General features: G+C 49.2%; 1 protein-coding gene and 1 pseudogene across 1 annotated transcript; one reads left to right on the top strand and one right to left on the bottom strand.

The window, feature by feature from the left end:
* Positions 1-5,582: 5,582 nt before the first annotated feature.
* On the bottom strand, positions 5,583-12,901 carry MISP (mitotic spindle positioning). The gene is made up of 4 exons (XM_006876734.1): positions 11,239-12,901; positions 10,523-10,674; positions 9,449-9,487; positions 5,583-5,672 (listed from the first exon to the last, which is right to left on the bottom strand). Exons 1-4 carry the CDS (start codon positions 12,899-12,901, stop codon positions 5,583-5,585), a joined length of 1,944 nt encoding a protein of 647 aa, XP_006876796.1.
* Positions 6,711-8,019, top strand: LOC102811608 (annotated as a pseudogene).
* Positions 12,902-16,024: the final 3,123 nt, after the last annotated feature.

Genomic DNA, 16,024 nt, shown 5'->3' with positions numbered 1-16,024 from the left:
AGTCATTCTCTCTACAATCATCCTCTCTACAGTCATTCTCTCTACAATCATTCTCTCTACACTTTCTCAACCCATTCCACTCACTGGCCCCTAAACTGGCGGAGCTCCCCCTATGCTGGGGGACCACCAAAACCGTTCGTTTCTATATATCTGCTTATTTCCTGTCATTGAGAGTATGCAATATTTGCTCTTTTGCACCTGACTTAACGTCCCTTAGCACAATTTTTTTTTTTTTAACTTTTTATGGTGAATTGAGTGAAGGTTTACAGAGCAGGTCACCAGCTCTACATGCACAAAATCACAGACTTTGTTTTATCCCAATGATTGTGGTCCCCTCCTTGTAACATCACTTACCCTATGCACTTACCCAGTGCTTCCTGGTCCCATTCTTCCTTCTTTCTAACCCTTATTAAGGAGCTCTGGTAGCATAGTGGTTATGAATCGAGCTGCAAGCCGCAAGGTCAGCAGTTCGAAACTACCAGCTGTTACGCAGGAGAAAGATGAGGTGTTCTGCTCCCATAAAGATTTACAGCCTTGGAAACCCTGTACAGGGTCGCTATGAACTGACTCCATGGCACACAGCAACAACAACAACCCTTCTTACCCAAAGACAAACACATCACTTTGATGTCGAATGGTTAACCATTCTATGGTGGGCGTACCTCACTAGGGGAGTTGCCCACCCTGCCCCCATATACCTATCTATTGCTTGTCTGAAAATGGAACCACAGGGGTGATTTCAGTTCCAGACCTGGAGAGCAACCAAGGGACATGGTCTCAGAGGTCCACCAAGCTCTGTCTGACCAGTGAGCCTGGTTTGTTTGTTTTTTTTCTTGTAATGATTATGAGTTTTTTCCTACATGTTCTCCCCCTGTATCCAGAACTTTCTAATGTGATCCCTTTTAGAGCAGTTGGTAGTGGAAGCTGGGTCCCATCTAGTTTTGGTCTCAGAGGTGTGGAGACTGATGTCCACGTGGCCATTGGCCCACTGGACGCATTGTTTCCAAGCCTCTTTAATTCTCATCAGTCCTCTTTTGCATATGGAGTGCCCCGTAGATGGACACTGGTGAGCTCTCAAGATCCCAGTCACTGCTCACCAAAGGGGCATGCAGAACACTGTCCTTGTTACTCCAATTGACCAGATTGTCCCCCGAGACTATGACCCTGAGCCCCCAGACCCAGTGGTTCATTCCCTCAGGGGGTTGGTTATTTCTAGGGAGTGTTGGTAATGTTACTCCCTGTATTTCTGTACTTTTTGAGGTTTATCCTCATGGTGTACAGCAGGACTTCACCTCTTTTCATGGCTGAGTAGAGTAGTCCATGCTTGCTTGTGCTTTATTGAGTATGAAAAGGCATTCAGCTGTGTAGAGCATGACAAACTATTGGTTACATTGCAAAAATAGGTATCCCAGAACCCCTAACTGTGCTCACAAGGAACCTATGTATACACCAAGAGGCAGTTGTTAGAACAGAACAGGGGGACGCTGAGGAAAGGTGTGTGGCAGGGTTGTATCCTATCACCAACTCTATCTGACCTGTATGCTGAGCAAATAATCCAAGAAGCTGGATTATATGAAGAACGTGGCATCAGGATTGGAGGAAGACTCATTAACAACCTGCAATATGAAGATGATACAACCTAGCTTACTGAAAGTGAAAAGGAGAAAATGCTAACTGATGAAAATCAACGACCACAGCCTTCTGGATGGATTGCATCTCAACGAAAAAAAACAAAAATCCTCACCACTGGACCAATAAACAACATCCATATCAATGGAGAAAAGATGGAAGTTGCTAACGACTTCATTCTTGGATCAACTATCAACACTCATGGAAGCAGCAGTCAAGACCTCAAATGACATATTGCATTAGACAAATCTGCTGCACAAAACCTTTTTAAAGTGTTGAAGAGCAAATATGTCAGCTTGAGGACTAAGGTGCACCTGACCCAAGCCATGGTATTTTCAGTAACCTCATATGCATGCGAAAGCTGGACGGTGATTAAGGAAGACTGTAGAAGAATTGATGCTTTTGAGTTGTGTGTTAGAGGAGATTATTGAAAGTGCCAGGGGCTGCCAAAAGAACCAACAGATCTGTGTTGGAAGAAGTGCAGCTGGAATGCGCCTTAACAGCCAGGATAGCCATGTTGTTGTTGGTTATGTGCCGTGGAGTTGGTTCTGACTCATAACTACCCTGTACAGGGTTTCTGAGGCTGTAAATCTTTACGGGAGCAGAAAGTCTCATCTTTCTCCCGTGGAACAGCTGGTAGTTTCGAACTGCTGATCTTGAGGTTCGCAGCCCGATTCATAACAACTATGCTACCAGAGCGCCTTAGGCTAGCCATGCTTCTGACTTATTATCAGGAGGGACCAGTCCCTAGAGAAGGATATCATGCATATAAAGTGGAAGATCATAGAAAGAGAGGAAGACCCTCAACAAAATAGATTGGGCCAGTGGCAGCAGCAGTGGGCTCAAGCGTACGATGACCGTGAGGGTGACCCAGAGTTGGTAGCGTTTGTTTTCTTCTGTCATGCCTGGGGTTGCTGTGAGTCACACGGAGCCTAACAACACCAGAAGTTTTCTATCCAGTGGATGGACCATGTGGTGTGTACCATTAACTGGCTGATGCTCTAATGTGTTTTTTAAGTCAGCAAATTTGAGGCTCCCTGGATGGTTCCCAGGGGCCTCAGACGCTTTACCCTTTGTTTTGGTCAGGGTGGGTGGGATCCGCTGGAATAACCGCAGCCCTGAGTCTCCAGACTGAGAACCTACAGCTTTGCTTCTTCTGTGTGACTAATCCATCAGGGGTCAGCGAGGGGGTGAGGGGGGGTTGAGAGGTCTGCCTCCCCCGTGTACACTCCATCTGAGGTGATCTGCTCGCCTGGCTGGGACGTAGGTGGTGGGGTAGGACTAGGGGCAAAGCACGGAAGCTCTTGAAAGACATTTTAAAAATCATTTTATTGTGGTAAGACATATCTAAGTATAAAAATTTCACTGTTTTGCCATTTTTGCTAAAAAAGTTCAATCGCATCCAGTGCATTCACCATATTATACAATCATCATCTCTGTTTCTGGAACATTCTCATCCCGCTGAGCAGATGCTGGAAACCTCAGCCGCCTTGTCTGGACAGAGGGTGGAGGGGAGGCATCCAGGTGAGAACTCCAACTCTCCCTTCCCTTCCCCCAGAAAGAGGTGGGGAAACTGGTTTTCTGTGTCTGAGAATTCTTTGTGGTCCAGAACAAAGAGAGTGGGGGAGGGGGGTGGGGGGTGCCCAAAGCAGGGTTTCGAGGCAGGAAAAAGTCAGGGGAAGAGAAGCAAAGAGAAATGAAGATGGAGAGAGAGTTGGAGAGACAGTGAAAGAGAGAAACAGACATACACAGAGACAGAGAGACACACAGATCAAGACAGAGATGGAGAAAGAGACAGAAACAGACAGAGATATGGAGATAAAGATAGAGAGACAGATAGATAAAGACAGAGATATAGAGAAATGACTCAATGGCACATAACAACAACAACAACAATAGAGAGATGAAGAGAGACAGAGATATAGTCAGAGACAGAGATATAAAGACAGATGAAGAGATAGAGAGACAGAGATAAAGACAGAACGCTGGAGAGAGAGAGACAGAGAAACAGACAGAGCCAGAAAGACAGAGACAGCTCAGGAAGCCGTGACCCGTGTCAGGTGTTGGGCCCGGGGGTGGGGCCATCGTGGCCTCTGGGGTGGACGGCTCCACCTGTGACTTGAGCTGAGACGTTCATACAGCGGTATTTAGGAGTGGTCAGCAGAGCCAACCCCCGGTGACAAGATGAAGCCTCTGCCAGCTAAAGGGCTTTGGGGAGGGGAGGGTGTCCCTGTCTGTGAAATGGGGGCCCTACTGAGAGGGGACCTGAGGGATGGGGAAGCTGGCTTTGTCTGAACCCCAGAACTGCCTTCCTGAAGGGGCTCCCACATTACATTCTTGGGCTGACACAGAATTGCCTGACACACAGTGAAGAGGACGGCCAACATCAAAGAGCATCCTCCAAGGCCCAGACCCTCTCTGTGGACCAGGGTCTTTCCTGTACCTCAGACCAGGGTCTCCCCAGAGCAGACACCTCCTCCCTCAGACCGGGATCTCCCCAGAGCAGACACCTCCTCCCTCAGTCTGGGGTCTCCCCAGAGCAGATGCCTCCTCCCTCAGACCGGGGTCTCCCTGTGGATCTTGTCAGTGTCTCTCTGCTCTGCCCAAAGCAGACATTCCTGAGTCCCCTTCCCTCTCCTTGCTCCAATCCTGCTCCCAGTCTGCGCCCCTTAGAGCTATTTTGGGCCCCAACTGTGGCTGCTGGTCATCTTCCCGATGGTGTAGTGTGGCTTCCCTGACTGGCAAGGAGCCTGTAGGCTCCCGGGCTGACCAGGGCGAATTCAAACCAGCTGCTCCCGGTGGGTGGGTAGGTGGGTGGAGGGTTCATTGGACGTATCTTCTTCTCTCCAGGGACAGAGGGGAAACTAAGGTACTGGAAAGCCCAAGGGTTTCCAGAGCTACCCAGCCGACTGAGGCAAGGCCAGGATGCGGGTCTGCACCACACCCTAGGCCTGTATGATCCTGCCTCCCAGGTGAGCCTGGATAACATGGAGCCCAGTGACCGCCTCCTCCAACCTCCCGGAAAAGGGCGTGATCCGGGGACTCAGCAAGGGTGGACGGAACCTCAGGAGGTACCAGTCTAATTGGTTCTAAAGAAGGTTGGGATGGCCAGGTCCAGTGCCTGCTAGTATTGAACCGGTCACTCCAGCCATTCCACACACTGACCATACCTCCCCTATGCCAGGTGTGCCTGGCACACACCTGAGGACCTGAGAGGTGGGGGGCCAGAGGCAGAGGCAGTCCACGTGGGGACAATAAGAGTCACCAAGCCAACTAAGGCAGACTGGGATAGGGGAGACCATTTCAGTCCATAAACTGAGCCTTTTTCTGTATCACATTGTGGAGTGTCCCCATGGGCCACATGCCAAGCCCCTTAGGTGTCGCTGGACATGCTGGAGAGGGGGTTGGGTCTAGTCCTCAGATTTGGCCTCCTCCAAATTCGGGCCTCCTCCCTCACACTAGATACTCCCCCAAGGTTAGAATGAGGCTGGTCTCCTCCCTCTGATTAGGACTCCTGGGGGGGGGTAGCTGTGGCCTCCCCAGGTGCCAGGACCCACATTTCCCTCCTTAACTAGACTAGACTCTCCACCCTCACCCCCGTGGAGAACAATTCCACCTTCAGGTGGAGGAATGGATCGCCTTCCTTCTTGGACCTTAGAGCATTTGGCAAAGTCTTAGAAGCAGAAAGAATTGACGGGGGTCCTGCTTCATTCCCAGCTTGCAATTCAAAAAGCAGAAAATAAAAAAATTCTCCAGGAAAATAAGAATGGTAAGGACACCGTTGAGCCCAGAAAGTCCATTCCTCCCCGTGATTACTGGCACGTGCTTGGTAGCTCTCGGGTCACGGGTTTAGATCTATTTCCTAAGGTGGGGGCTTCATAACAGTCTTGGCAGTTGACCATCAGGGTCACGCAGGGCAGCACCAGGTGGGTGGCCCTGTCCCAGCACCAAGCTCAGTCCTCATCCTCGCTGGCATAGATGCGGGCTTCCCAGCGTTCAGCCATGGTGTTCTTATGCCGGGTCACTCGTGTGGCTTCCAGAACCTGTAGGAGGGCAGAGTCCCCATCACGGTCCTAACCTCTCCTAGATGCATGAGACGCCTATAACATGGCAGTCCCCTCCTCTGTTTTAGACCCTCTTGTTGTTGTTGTTAGGTGCCATTGAGTTGGTTCTAACTCACAGTGATTCAATGCATAATAGCACGAAACTGATCGGTCCTGCACCGCCCTCACAAGTGTCCCGTTGGAGCCCATTGTTGCTGCCACTGCGCCAATCCATCTCGTTGGGGATCTTTCTCTTTTTCACGGACCCTCTACTTTTCCAAGCATGATGTCCTCCATCTCTAACATAGCCCTTTACCTCTAGTGATATGACCAAAGGATGCGTTAACTGATACTGGGTGACATGGCCGGGAACAAGTCTCCCTGAACTGAGAGGAACTGATGCCTTTGAATACTGATATTGGCAAAGAATATGGACTATGTCAGAACGCTTCTTAGAAGACAGGATGGCTAGACTTCCTCTCATGTACTTTGGACCAATTATCAGGAGGGACCTGTCCCTGGAGAAGGTCAGTGAAAATGAGGACGAAGACGCTCCTGCTGTGCATTGACACAGTGACAGCAACAATCCACTCAAGGGTCACAATAGCTGTGAGGATGGCCCAGGACCAGGAAGTGAATCCTTTTGTGTATAGGATCGTTATGTGTTGAAGTGGCTGGCCAGCACCTAGAAACACTAACAACCTGAATCCAGTTAAGGAAGGTCACAAATGGTTTTCATTTACTGAATGAGGTAGCTGGGTGTCTATACCCTTTCAGATTAATCCTTTACTCAAATCAAGTGTCCTTGTCTTGGGTCTAATCTGCTCAAAAAACATCTCTGTCTGATAAACAGGCAGCACACAGCCCCCCTTTCCCTAATTTGTGGCTAAGGCAGACATCAAGAGCAGATTACAGGTTGCACAGATGTGTCCAGGGGATCTAGGCGAAACAGAATTTGTTGTTCATTGACCCTGTTGGTGTTCACTGTTTGGAATCAGTCAAGTTTAAGGTTAAAGAGTCGCCGCCGCAGCCATCAACATGTCAGCCCCAAGGGCACTCATGAAACTACCACCTATTCAATCTACGGGGCTGTCCCCGTCCGCAATGAGAAAGGTGAGATCTCAATGGGAAAAGTGAAGGTGAAACACTATGTATCAGGAAAGAGGCCAGGCTATGCCCTTATGGAGTCCCCCGATGAGGAGGATGAAGAGCTTCAGTTCATTCAGGAAGCCAAAGAACAAGACGCAGAGCCTGAGGAACAGGAAGAAGATTCGTCTAGTGAGCCCCGTCTGCGGCGTCACAAGAACTGTATTAGTGACGATGTGGAAGAAGGATGGGCTCCACACCGGAATACAGTGGAACCTGAAGTGGTAGGAGAGAGCGATTCAGAAGTAGAGGGAGATGCGTGGCACATGGAACGAGAAGATAGCCGTGAAGAAGAGGAAGAAATTGATGAGCAGGACATTGAACGACGCCGTGGGATGATGCATCACCAAGCACAGAAGAGAAACAATGAAGAGATGGACGCGATGGAGGTGGAGGATGAGGGACGCTCTGGGAAGGAGTCTGAATCCGAGTCTGAGTATGAAGAGTACACAGACAGTGAAGATGAAATGGAGCCTCGCTTTAAGCCAGTCTTCATAGGAAAGAAGGATCGAGTGCAGTCCAAGAACGTGAGGCTGAAGCATTGAAACAGAAGGAGCTGGAGAAGGAGGCAAAACGCATGGCAGAGGAGAGACGCAAGTACACACTCAAGATTGTAGCAGAAGAGACCAACAAGGAGCTGGAAGAGAACAAGCGGTCCCTAGCGGCACTGGATGCACTCAACACAGATGATGAAAATGATGAGGAGGAATATGAGGCATGGAAAGTTTGAGAGTTAAGGAGAATCAAGAGGGACAGAGAAGATCGTGACGCGCTCGAGGAGAAGGCAGAAATTGAACGCAGGCGAAACCTGACTGAGGAAGAACGGCGAGCTGAGCTTCGGGCAAATGGCAAAGTCATTACCAACAAAGCTGTTAAGGGCAAAGGCAAGTTCTTACAGAAGTATCATCATCAGGGAGCCTGCTTCATGGATGAAGATGAAGAAGTATACAAGAGAGATTTCAGTGCATCTACTCTTGAAGATTATTTCAATGAAGCCATTCTTCCTAAAGTCATGCAGGTCAAGAACGTTGGATGTTCTGGCCGTACGAAATACACCCACCTTGTGGATCAAGACACCACTTTCTTCGACTCAGCTTGGGGTCAATAGAGTGCCCAAAACACAAAGTTCTTCAAACAAAAGGCAGCTGGAGTATGAGATGTATTTGAGCGGCCATCTGCCAAGAAGCAGAAAACTACCTAGTGTTCAATTGCTTCAAATCTTCCAACTTCACAGTGCTTGGTCCTTCATTTACTTTTATTTCATGAGCACCAACCTACTACGCCTATTACCATACTTGTAACAGTGAGCTGCCCAGCATTTGAAGGTGCTTTATGGGTTTGGACACATACTGAGAAACCTACAGAAAAGCATTGTCTAGAAAGGACTTAAAAGTTTGAGAAATTTTAGGTTTGATCACTGCTGTGGCTCCCATAATCACATGAGATTGTTTGGTTTCTTTTTTCAGGTTCTGAGCTTGAATCAGAAACATGGGCACATTAATGGGCACTAATTACTTCTGCCTTAGGGCTAATTTAAGCTAATTGAAAACCTGTCTTGCACTTCTTGGTTGGAGTAAATTTTTTTTAGATGAAACATATTTTTGATCCATTTATGTGTATTAAAAAAATAAAAAGATCACACACCAAGGGTGGGAAAAAAGAGTCGATCACAGCAGAATCCACCTCAGATAGACATGACCAATGAAATAGATGCCCAGTGAAAAGCCAGACAAACTGGGACAGTCACGACCAGAAGACACCAGGACTATCCCCCTGACACACTCTGTAACCTCAGGACCGAGTCTCTCCCCTGAGACCACCTCTCAGCAAACATGACCTAGAAGATGGGGAGCATGGTGGCTCCACAGGAAAGCACCAGACAGTGAACCACATGGTCGGTGGTTCAAGTCCACCAGCTATTCCTAGGGGGAAAGATGAGGCTTTCTGCTCCTGAAAAGATTTACAGTCTCTGAAATCCTATACCAACTAGATGGCACTTAATAACAACAACCTATAAGATTGGCACTCTACTTGGTGGTTATGTGCTGTGGAGTCGGTTCTGACTCTTAGCGACCCTGTACAGGGTTTCCGAGGCTGTAAATTTTTACAGGAGTAGAAAGCCTCATCTTTCTCCTACGGAACAGCTGGTAGTTTCGAACTGCTGACCTTGCAGTTCGCAGTCTGATTCGCAACCACTACACTACCAGAGCTCCTTGGCACTCTACTTAAGAACCATGAATCTGAGACCCAAAAGCCAATGATGACTCAAAAGCAAAGGCAAGAAGAGAAAGGGGCAGGGAGACTAGAGCACTGGAAATGGAACAACCAGAATGCAGTGATGCAGTGAAAGAGACATGTGATCAATGTCACCTGACAATTTGTGAGTAAACTGTCAAATGGGAACCTAGCCTGCAGTGTGAACTGTCACCCAAAACTCAATAGGATGGAGCTTCCAAAAGTTCAGGGGAAAATCCCATTATGTTTTCATTCCATTTTCCCATGAACTTTTTGAAGCCCCACCATAAAATACTATTTAGAGGAAGAAGAAAAGGTACCCCCAGTAGTCACCATGCCTCGGTGGCCCTGGTGCCGGGAACAGGAGAGGGATGGACGGGGGAAGGGGGCCTTACCTCCGAGTTGATGTGATCTGAGGGGTCGATGCCAGCATACTGCAGGAGAGAAAGGTATATCAGCACCGAGAACTTCCTGCTACATCCACTCGGTGCCCACCGCAGTCCCCTCCTCATCACCCCAAACTCAGAACGATGGTCCTGCTATGCTGTGAAGTCTCTGTCCATCTCTTTGTCCATCGTAATAAAGACAGACTGTCTGAGGGGGCTCGGACTGGACACCTATAGACTCAGTCCACCCCACCTCCTGAGGCTGAGCTCTGATTGTCTTACTCATTTTACAGAGGAAGACACTGAGGGTCAGAGTGGGACACCCAGCTGGTGATTTGAACCTGGGTCACGAGGCTCCAGCCTGTCAGGCCATCTGATGCCAGCTGTGCACACCAGGCAGGTGGGGCTGAGGGTGTCTCCTGGTGCCCTGGCCAGAGAGGAGAGTGACCAACATTTATTGTGTGGGGTTTGGAGTCAAGCCTGGATTCAAGTTCCAGCCCAGGAATGTGTGAGCTTCATGACCTTGGGCATGTGCGATTTCGGCCTTTGGTGCATTGGTTTTTCTTTTCTGTAAAATGGGTATAATGAGGTTTCCCATTAAGGCGTTCGAAGCTTGTTGCATGCTAAACCTGGAGTGCAGTGCCCGGTGCCCAGGGTGGAGAACGGTAATAAATAGAACAACAAGAGACGTGTTACAGTGACAATGAGAGGCGTTTCTGTTTGGGGTGAAAGTTCGGGAATTAGATAGTGGGAATGCTGTATGCCAATGAGGACAGCCTGATGATTGGTCAAAGTGGCGAATCATGTGACTATGGTGTCACATGTTCAAACTGGTGAGACTCATCAGTACTGTCCTCACTCTCCTGACAGGGCCTCCCCTTTTGGCCTCTGATTCCGGGGACAGCCTCTTGGGGTGTCCCACAGACAAACGATCCATCCTGTACCTCACATACGGGGTAAACAGAGGCACAGTCTTCCGTGGGCAGTGGAGGAGACAAGGGTCTCCCTTGTACCCCTCACGAGCTGCCGCTGCTTGCATGTGTGTGTGTGGCCTCTGAGTGGAGATGTCCAGTTCTGACTTACCCCCAGCTCCTTCTTCCTCCTTGGCCATGGAGCTTCCTCTGGTGAATTTTCTGGGGACTGGGATTCTGACTCTACCTTCCACACCAGTCCCGAGTGCAGTTGGATGGGGGTGAACAAGGGTGACTCAGACACGGAGTAGCTGCCTGTGATCCCTGTAAGGGGGTGAGAGGAGGAAGGGGTATCAACGGGGGGGGGGGTGTGCCCAGAGCCCCCAGTGGGCAGCCCACCTGTCAGATTTGAGTCCAGAACACACAGAGGCTGGCCAAGTGGCTGGGCTAGACAGGGAACACATGAACCGGCAGACAGACGGAGTAGCTTGCTGAGAAAATAGATGGACAGATTGACCAAAACAGCTTGCCAGGATAAACTGTTGACAGACAGATGGACCAGCTTTCAAGGTGCTAAGCTTCAAAAGTGAGGAGGGGGCAGGGCGGCAGTTCTTACAGATACGAAGGAACAAGAAAATAATACATCTATAAACCTCTATGCACCCAATAACAAGACATCGAAATCCACGAAGCCACAAGCACACAAAGCAAAGTTGGCATCTCTCTCCAAAACCCACAGCATTGTGCAGACAGATGAGCTGACTGGGGGCGCAGACAGTCAGGAGATGTTCATTGAGTCCCCTTCCCCAACACCCGCACCCTACAGTATCCCCTGCTCCTATCCTGGAGACCCCAGCACAGCTGCCATCTCCCGGGCCCCCTCCTCACCAGACGCCCGGGAGGAGCTTCGTGAGTCCTGGTCGCTGCCCTCGTCCAGCGGCGGCGGCGGCGGGGAGAAGACCTCGGGGAAGAGCGCGACCCGCCGCTCCTCGGCCACCTCTCGCTCTCGCCGCAGCACGTTCTCCATCTCCCTCTCCAAGAGCTCGGACGACGGGGATTTGTGCAGCCTCAACGCCGGGGTCCCACCATCCCCGGCCCAGCCCCAGCCCTGGGGGGCCTCAGCTTGTTGGGGGCCATCCCGGACCCCGAACCGCAAGGGACGCAAGAGGAACTGATCTCGTTTTACAACACACGGGTCAGCTCTCGGGGACCCCCGGGGGGGCTTCAAGGGCACTTCTCTGGTGCCCGAGGAGGTTTCAGACGGTTCCCAAACACGCCTCTGAGACCCTGTGGTCTTGGGGGAGGCCGCGTCTGCGGATGGACCCCCGGACTTGGCGGACGCGCCCCAGGGTTTTCCGTAGGCGCCGGAAGCCGGGGACTCCAGCGAGGGGCTTCCCGGGCTCAGGTACGGCTGGTAGGCGTCGGGCGGGATGCGGTTTATCCTCCTCACCTCGGGGACGGGCTCGGCAGCTCGGGCGTCCGGGGCCCCGTCGAGGATGGAGTCACAACTGAGGACCCTCCTGAGTCCAAGCTGGGGGCTCTTTGAGGCCCAGTCGGGTGTGGGCGCCCGCCCCCACTGCTGCCTGTGGTCTTGTTCGCGTAGCGTCTCCTGCTCCAGGTCTCGCTGCACGTAGAGTGATGGGCGGCCCCTCTCCCACCGCGGGGCTGAGGGCAGACTCACCTTGGTCAGCAGGGGCCTCGTGGTAATCTGAACCAGCTCCTGGTGGCCCGCCACCCGCTGCAGGCCCCTCTGCTCACGCAGGTCGGCCTCGCGCTCCTGGGCCAGCCGGATCTCCCGCTCGATGGGGGTCTCCTTGGTGGGCTCTGGGGATTCTGATTGGGGCTCCGTGGTGGGGAACTCAACGGGTGAGCCATGGACCTTCTTAGATTCTACAACCGCCGTCTTCATCTGGGCCTCGATGGGGGTGCCATACCCGTTGGCTAGGTGGGACCCAGCGAAAGCCTTGGGGGTCTGGTTGACCACTGGTGGGGCACTCACAGAAACCCTCCTGGACATGGACTCCCCAGAGAGCCCTGCGTTTGCCTGCTCCAGATTCAGGAATTGCTGACGTGCTGCCCAAAAGTCAACCTGCTTCCTGTCGACTGAATTCTCCTCCAGGGACTGGGTCAGAGCAGGGCCAGGGACCTCGTCCCCCTGGCCAGCGGTGCCTTGGAGCATGGCCACTGTGCCGCTTGTCTTGACCAGCTGGCCCTGGATGACTTGCCGGCGTTCCCGCTGCTGGTCCCACTGCTGCTTGGAGAAGGTGTCCCCGGCATCACCTGTGTGGTCAGCCTTCATGTCCTTGCAGTCCTCTGGGTAGAGTTGCTGCGAGAAGGTGTGCAGGCAGTGGGACATACCAGTCCTTGCTGTGTCCGGCTGGACCTTGTGGTCATTGGATCTGATAGGAGATTCTTCATAGTCCCAGCCAGTCACCTCGGGCCCCACGCTCACCAGTTGCACCGGGTAGCTGACATCACCATCCAGCACTAGGCTGGTGATGCGTGTGGAGTGAGGGATGCTGAAGATGGGGTATCTGGTCACTCGGTCCATGTCCTCAGGGGTCACAGCCCCACGGCCGACGGGCTCCTGGGGGTGCCTCACTAGGGAAATGAGAAGGAAATGTCTGTGTGTCATGAATTAAACTGTGTTTCCTAAAAGCCACCAGAAGCTGGGGATAAGTGTGGAGCAGATCCTCTCTTGGAGCCTCAGAAGATTTTTGGACTTCTGGCTCCCAGAACTATGAGAGAATCAAGTTCTATTCTTAAAAGGCACTCGCTAAGATACTATGTACCAGACTCTAAAATTCACCAAACAAACACTCAAAAACCAAACCCAATTAGCAACACAGGAGGCACTCACTCACCTATGCCAAGAAATCTGAAAGACAGCTACCTGGCCAACCGACAAGAAGAGATCTATATCTGTGCCCATTCCGAAGAGAGGTGACGCAACAGAATGTGGAAATTACTGAATCCTATCATTAATATCACTTACAAGTAACATTCTGCTGAAGGGAATTCAAAGCCATTTTCAGGAGAGCAAGAGGAAGCTGCCAGAAATTCAAGTCGGTTTCAGAAGAGGACATGGTGCAAGAGATGTCATTACTGATGTCACATGGATCTTTGGCAGAAAGTAGAGAATACAGAAAGATGTTTACCTGTGTTTTGTTGACTATGCAAAGTCTCTTTTTTGGTGGTGTAGATCATGACAAGCTATGGACAACATTGCAGAGAATGAGTATTCTAGAACACTTAACTGTGCTCATGAGGAACCTGTACATAGACCAAGAGGCAGTTGTTTGAACAGAATAAGGGGACACTGAATGGTTTAAAATCAGGAAAGATGGGCTCCATCCAGAGTTGTATCCTTTCACCAAATACATTCAATCTGGATGCTGAGCAAATCATTCGAGAAGCAGGATTATATAAGGAAGGTTTATTAACAGCATGCAAAATGCAGATGACATATCCTTGCTTGCTAAAAGCTAAGAGGCCTTGAAGCACTTGCTGATGAAGATCAAAGACTACAGTCTTCAGTGTACGATAAGCTAAGGAGAGACTGATGGGTTTGAGTCGCTGACTTTTTGGCCAGTCCAGTGTTTACCCTACAGCACCCCCTTAGGACTCCTATGTCCATTCATTTGTCCATTGATCTCACAACTGGACTGATATATTTATCATAATTTCTCCATTTATCATGATATTATTTTTTGGTCCAGTTGTGAGCATTTTTGTTTTCTTTACATTGAGGTGGATGCCATACCTAAGGCCTTTGATTTTCATCAGTAAGCATTTTTAGACCTCTTCATTTCCAACAATGTTGTATCAGCTGCATGTCACAAGCTGTTAGTGACTTTTCCTTCAATTCTCATATCACATTCTTCTTCATATAATCCAGCTTCTCTGATTATTTGCTCACCATACAGATTGACTATGGTAAAGGTTATAACCCTGACGTGCCCCTTTCCTGATTTTACACCATTCAATGTCCCTTTGTTCTATTTGAACAACTACCTCTGGATCTGCATACAGGTTCCACATGAACACATTGAAGTGTTTTGGAATATCCATTCTTCACAATGTTATCCATAGTTTGTTATGGTCCGCACAGTTGAAAGCCGTTGCATAGTCAATAAAGCACAGATAAGCATCTTTCTGGTATTTTCTGCTTTCAGCCATGATCCATTGGATGTCAGCAATGATAATCCTTACTCCACATCCTCGTCTGAATCCAACTTGAATTTCTGGCATCTCCCTGTCAATGTACCGCTGTAACCATTTTTAAATTATCTTCAGCAGAATTTTACTTGCACGTGATATTAATGATATTGTTCGATGATTTCCACAGTCCATTGGGTCACCTCTCTTTGGAATCCATACCGAAGGTTGTAGTCTTTGATTTCCATCAGTTAGTATTTTTAAGTCCTCTTCGCTTCCAGAAAGCAAAGTTGTATCATCTGTATATTGAGGGTCGTTAATGAGCCTTCCTCCAGTGCGGATGCCACATTCTTTTCTATAACCCACCTTCTTGGATTATTTGCTCAGTATTTGTTGTTGTTAAGTGGCGTTGAGTCAGTTCAGACTTACAGTGACCCTATATAGGGCTTCAGAGGCTTTTTAAATCTTCGCAGGGGTTGAAAGCCACATCTTTCTCCCACAGAGCGGCTGGCAGGCTCGAACCATGGGCCTTGTAGTCCTCAATCCAATGCTTATTATATAGAGTCACTATGTACCCATTTGCTCAGCGCAGAGATTGAGTAAGTACGGTGAAAGGATGCAACCCTGGCACACAGCTTTCCTGCATTTAAACCATTCAATGTCCCCTTTCTTTTCGAACGACTGCCTCTTGGTCTATGTACAGGTTCATTATAAGAAAAATTAAGTGTTCTGGAATACCCGTTCTTTGCAATGTTGTCCATAATTTGTCATGAACCACATAGTTGAAAGCTTCTGTGTAGTCAATAAAGCACAGGTAAACATCTTTCTGGAATGTTCTGCTTTCTGCCAAGATCCATTTGACATCAGCAATGATATCCCTAATTTGACATTCTCTTCCGGATTTGCCCTGAGATTTTGGCAGTTTCCCATCAATTAGTTACCACTGTAACTGTTATTTAATTATCTTGTGCAAAATTTTACTTGTTTTGGTATTAATGGTGCTGTTAAATGGTTGGGTCACCTATATTTGGAATAAGCACAAATATGGATCTTTTCCAATCAGTTGACCACATATTACAAGTTTCTTGGCCTAGATCAGTGCGTGTCTCCAGTACCGAATCAGGTTGTTGAAAGATTTTCCATCACTTCCCGGAGCCTTGTTCTTTGCCAAGGCCTCCAGTGTAGCGTGGATTTCTTTCAACGCCATCAGTTCTTGGTCCCATGTTACCTCTTGAAATGGTTGGACAGCCACCAGGTCTTTTGGGTCAATTCTATTTTGCCCATAGAATCCTTCAGTATTGCAACCCGAGGCGTGAATTTTTTCTTCAGTTCTTTCAATTTGAGGAACACTATATGCTTTCAGCTTGAGGAACAAACAAACTTTTTGGTTTTCTAACTCCAGATCTTTGCACATTTCATTGTATTTTGTCTTCTCGAGCTGCCCTTTGGAAATTTCTGTTCAGTTCTTTTACTTCATCATTTCACCTAGTAGCTTTAGCTTCTCCACGCTCAAGAA

The sequence above is a fragment of the Chrysochloris asiatica genome, unplaced genomic scaffold (assembly GCF_000296735.1).
Source record: "Chrysochloris asiatica unplaced genomic scaffold, ChrAsi1.0 scaffold00409, whole genome shotgun sequence".
Lineage (NCBI taxonomy): Eukaryota > Metazoa > Chordata > Mammalia > Afrosoricida > Chrysochloridae > Chrysochloris > Chrysochloris asiatica.
The sequence above is the reverse complement of the archived record's forward strand: the minus strand, read 5'-3'. Positions and strand labels throughout refer to the sequence as shown.

Excerpts from the sequence above, each read along its gene's own strand:
- MISP (XM_006876734.1), bottom strand. The coding sequence starts at position 12,901 with ATGGACCGAGTGACCAGATACCCCATCTTCAGCATCCCTCACTCCACA. Across the intron at positions 10,675-11,238 it reads AAGCTCCTCCCGGGCGTCTG|GGATCACAGGCAGCTACTCC; the intron begins GTGAGGAGGGGG and ends ACCCCCTTACAG. Across the intron at positions 9,488-10,522 it reads GGAGGAAGAAGGAGCTGGGG|TATGCTGGCATCGACCCCTC; the intron begins GTAAGTCAGAAC and ends TCTCTCCTGCAG.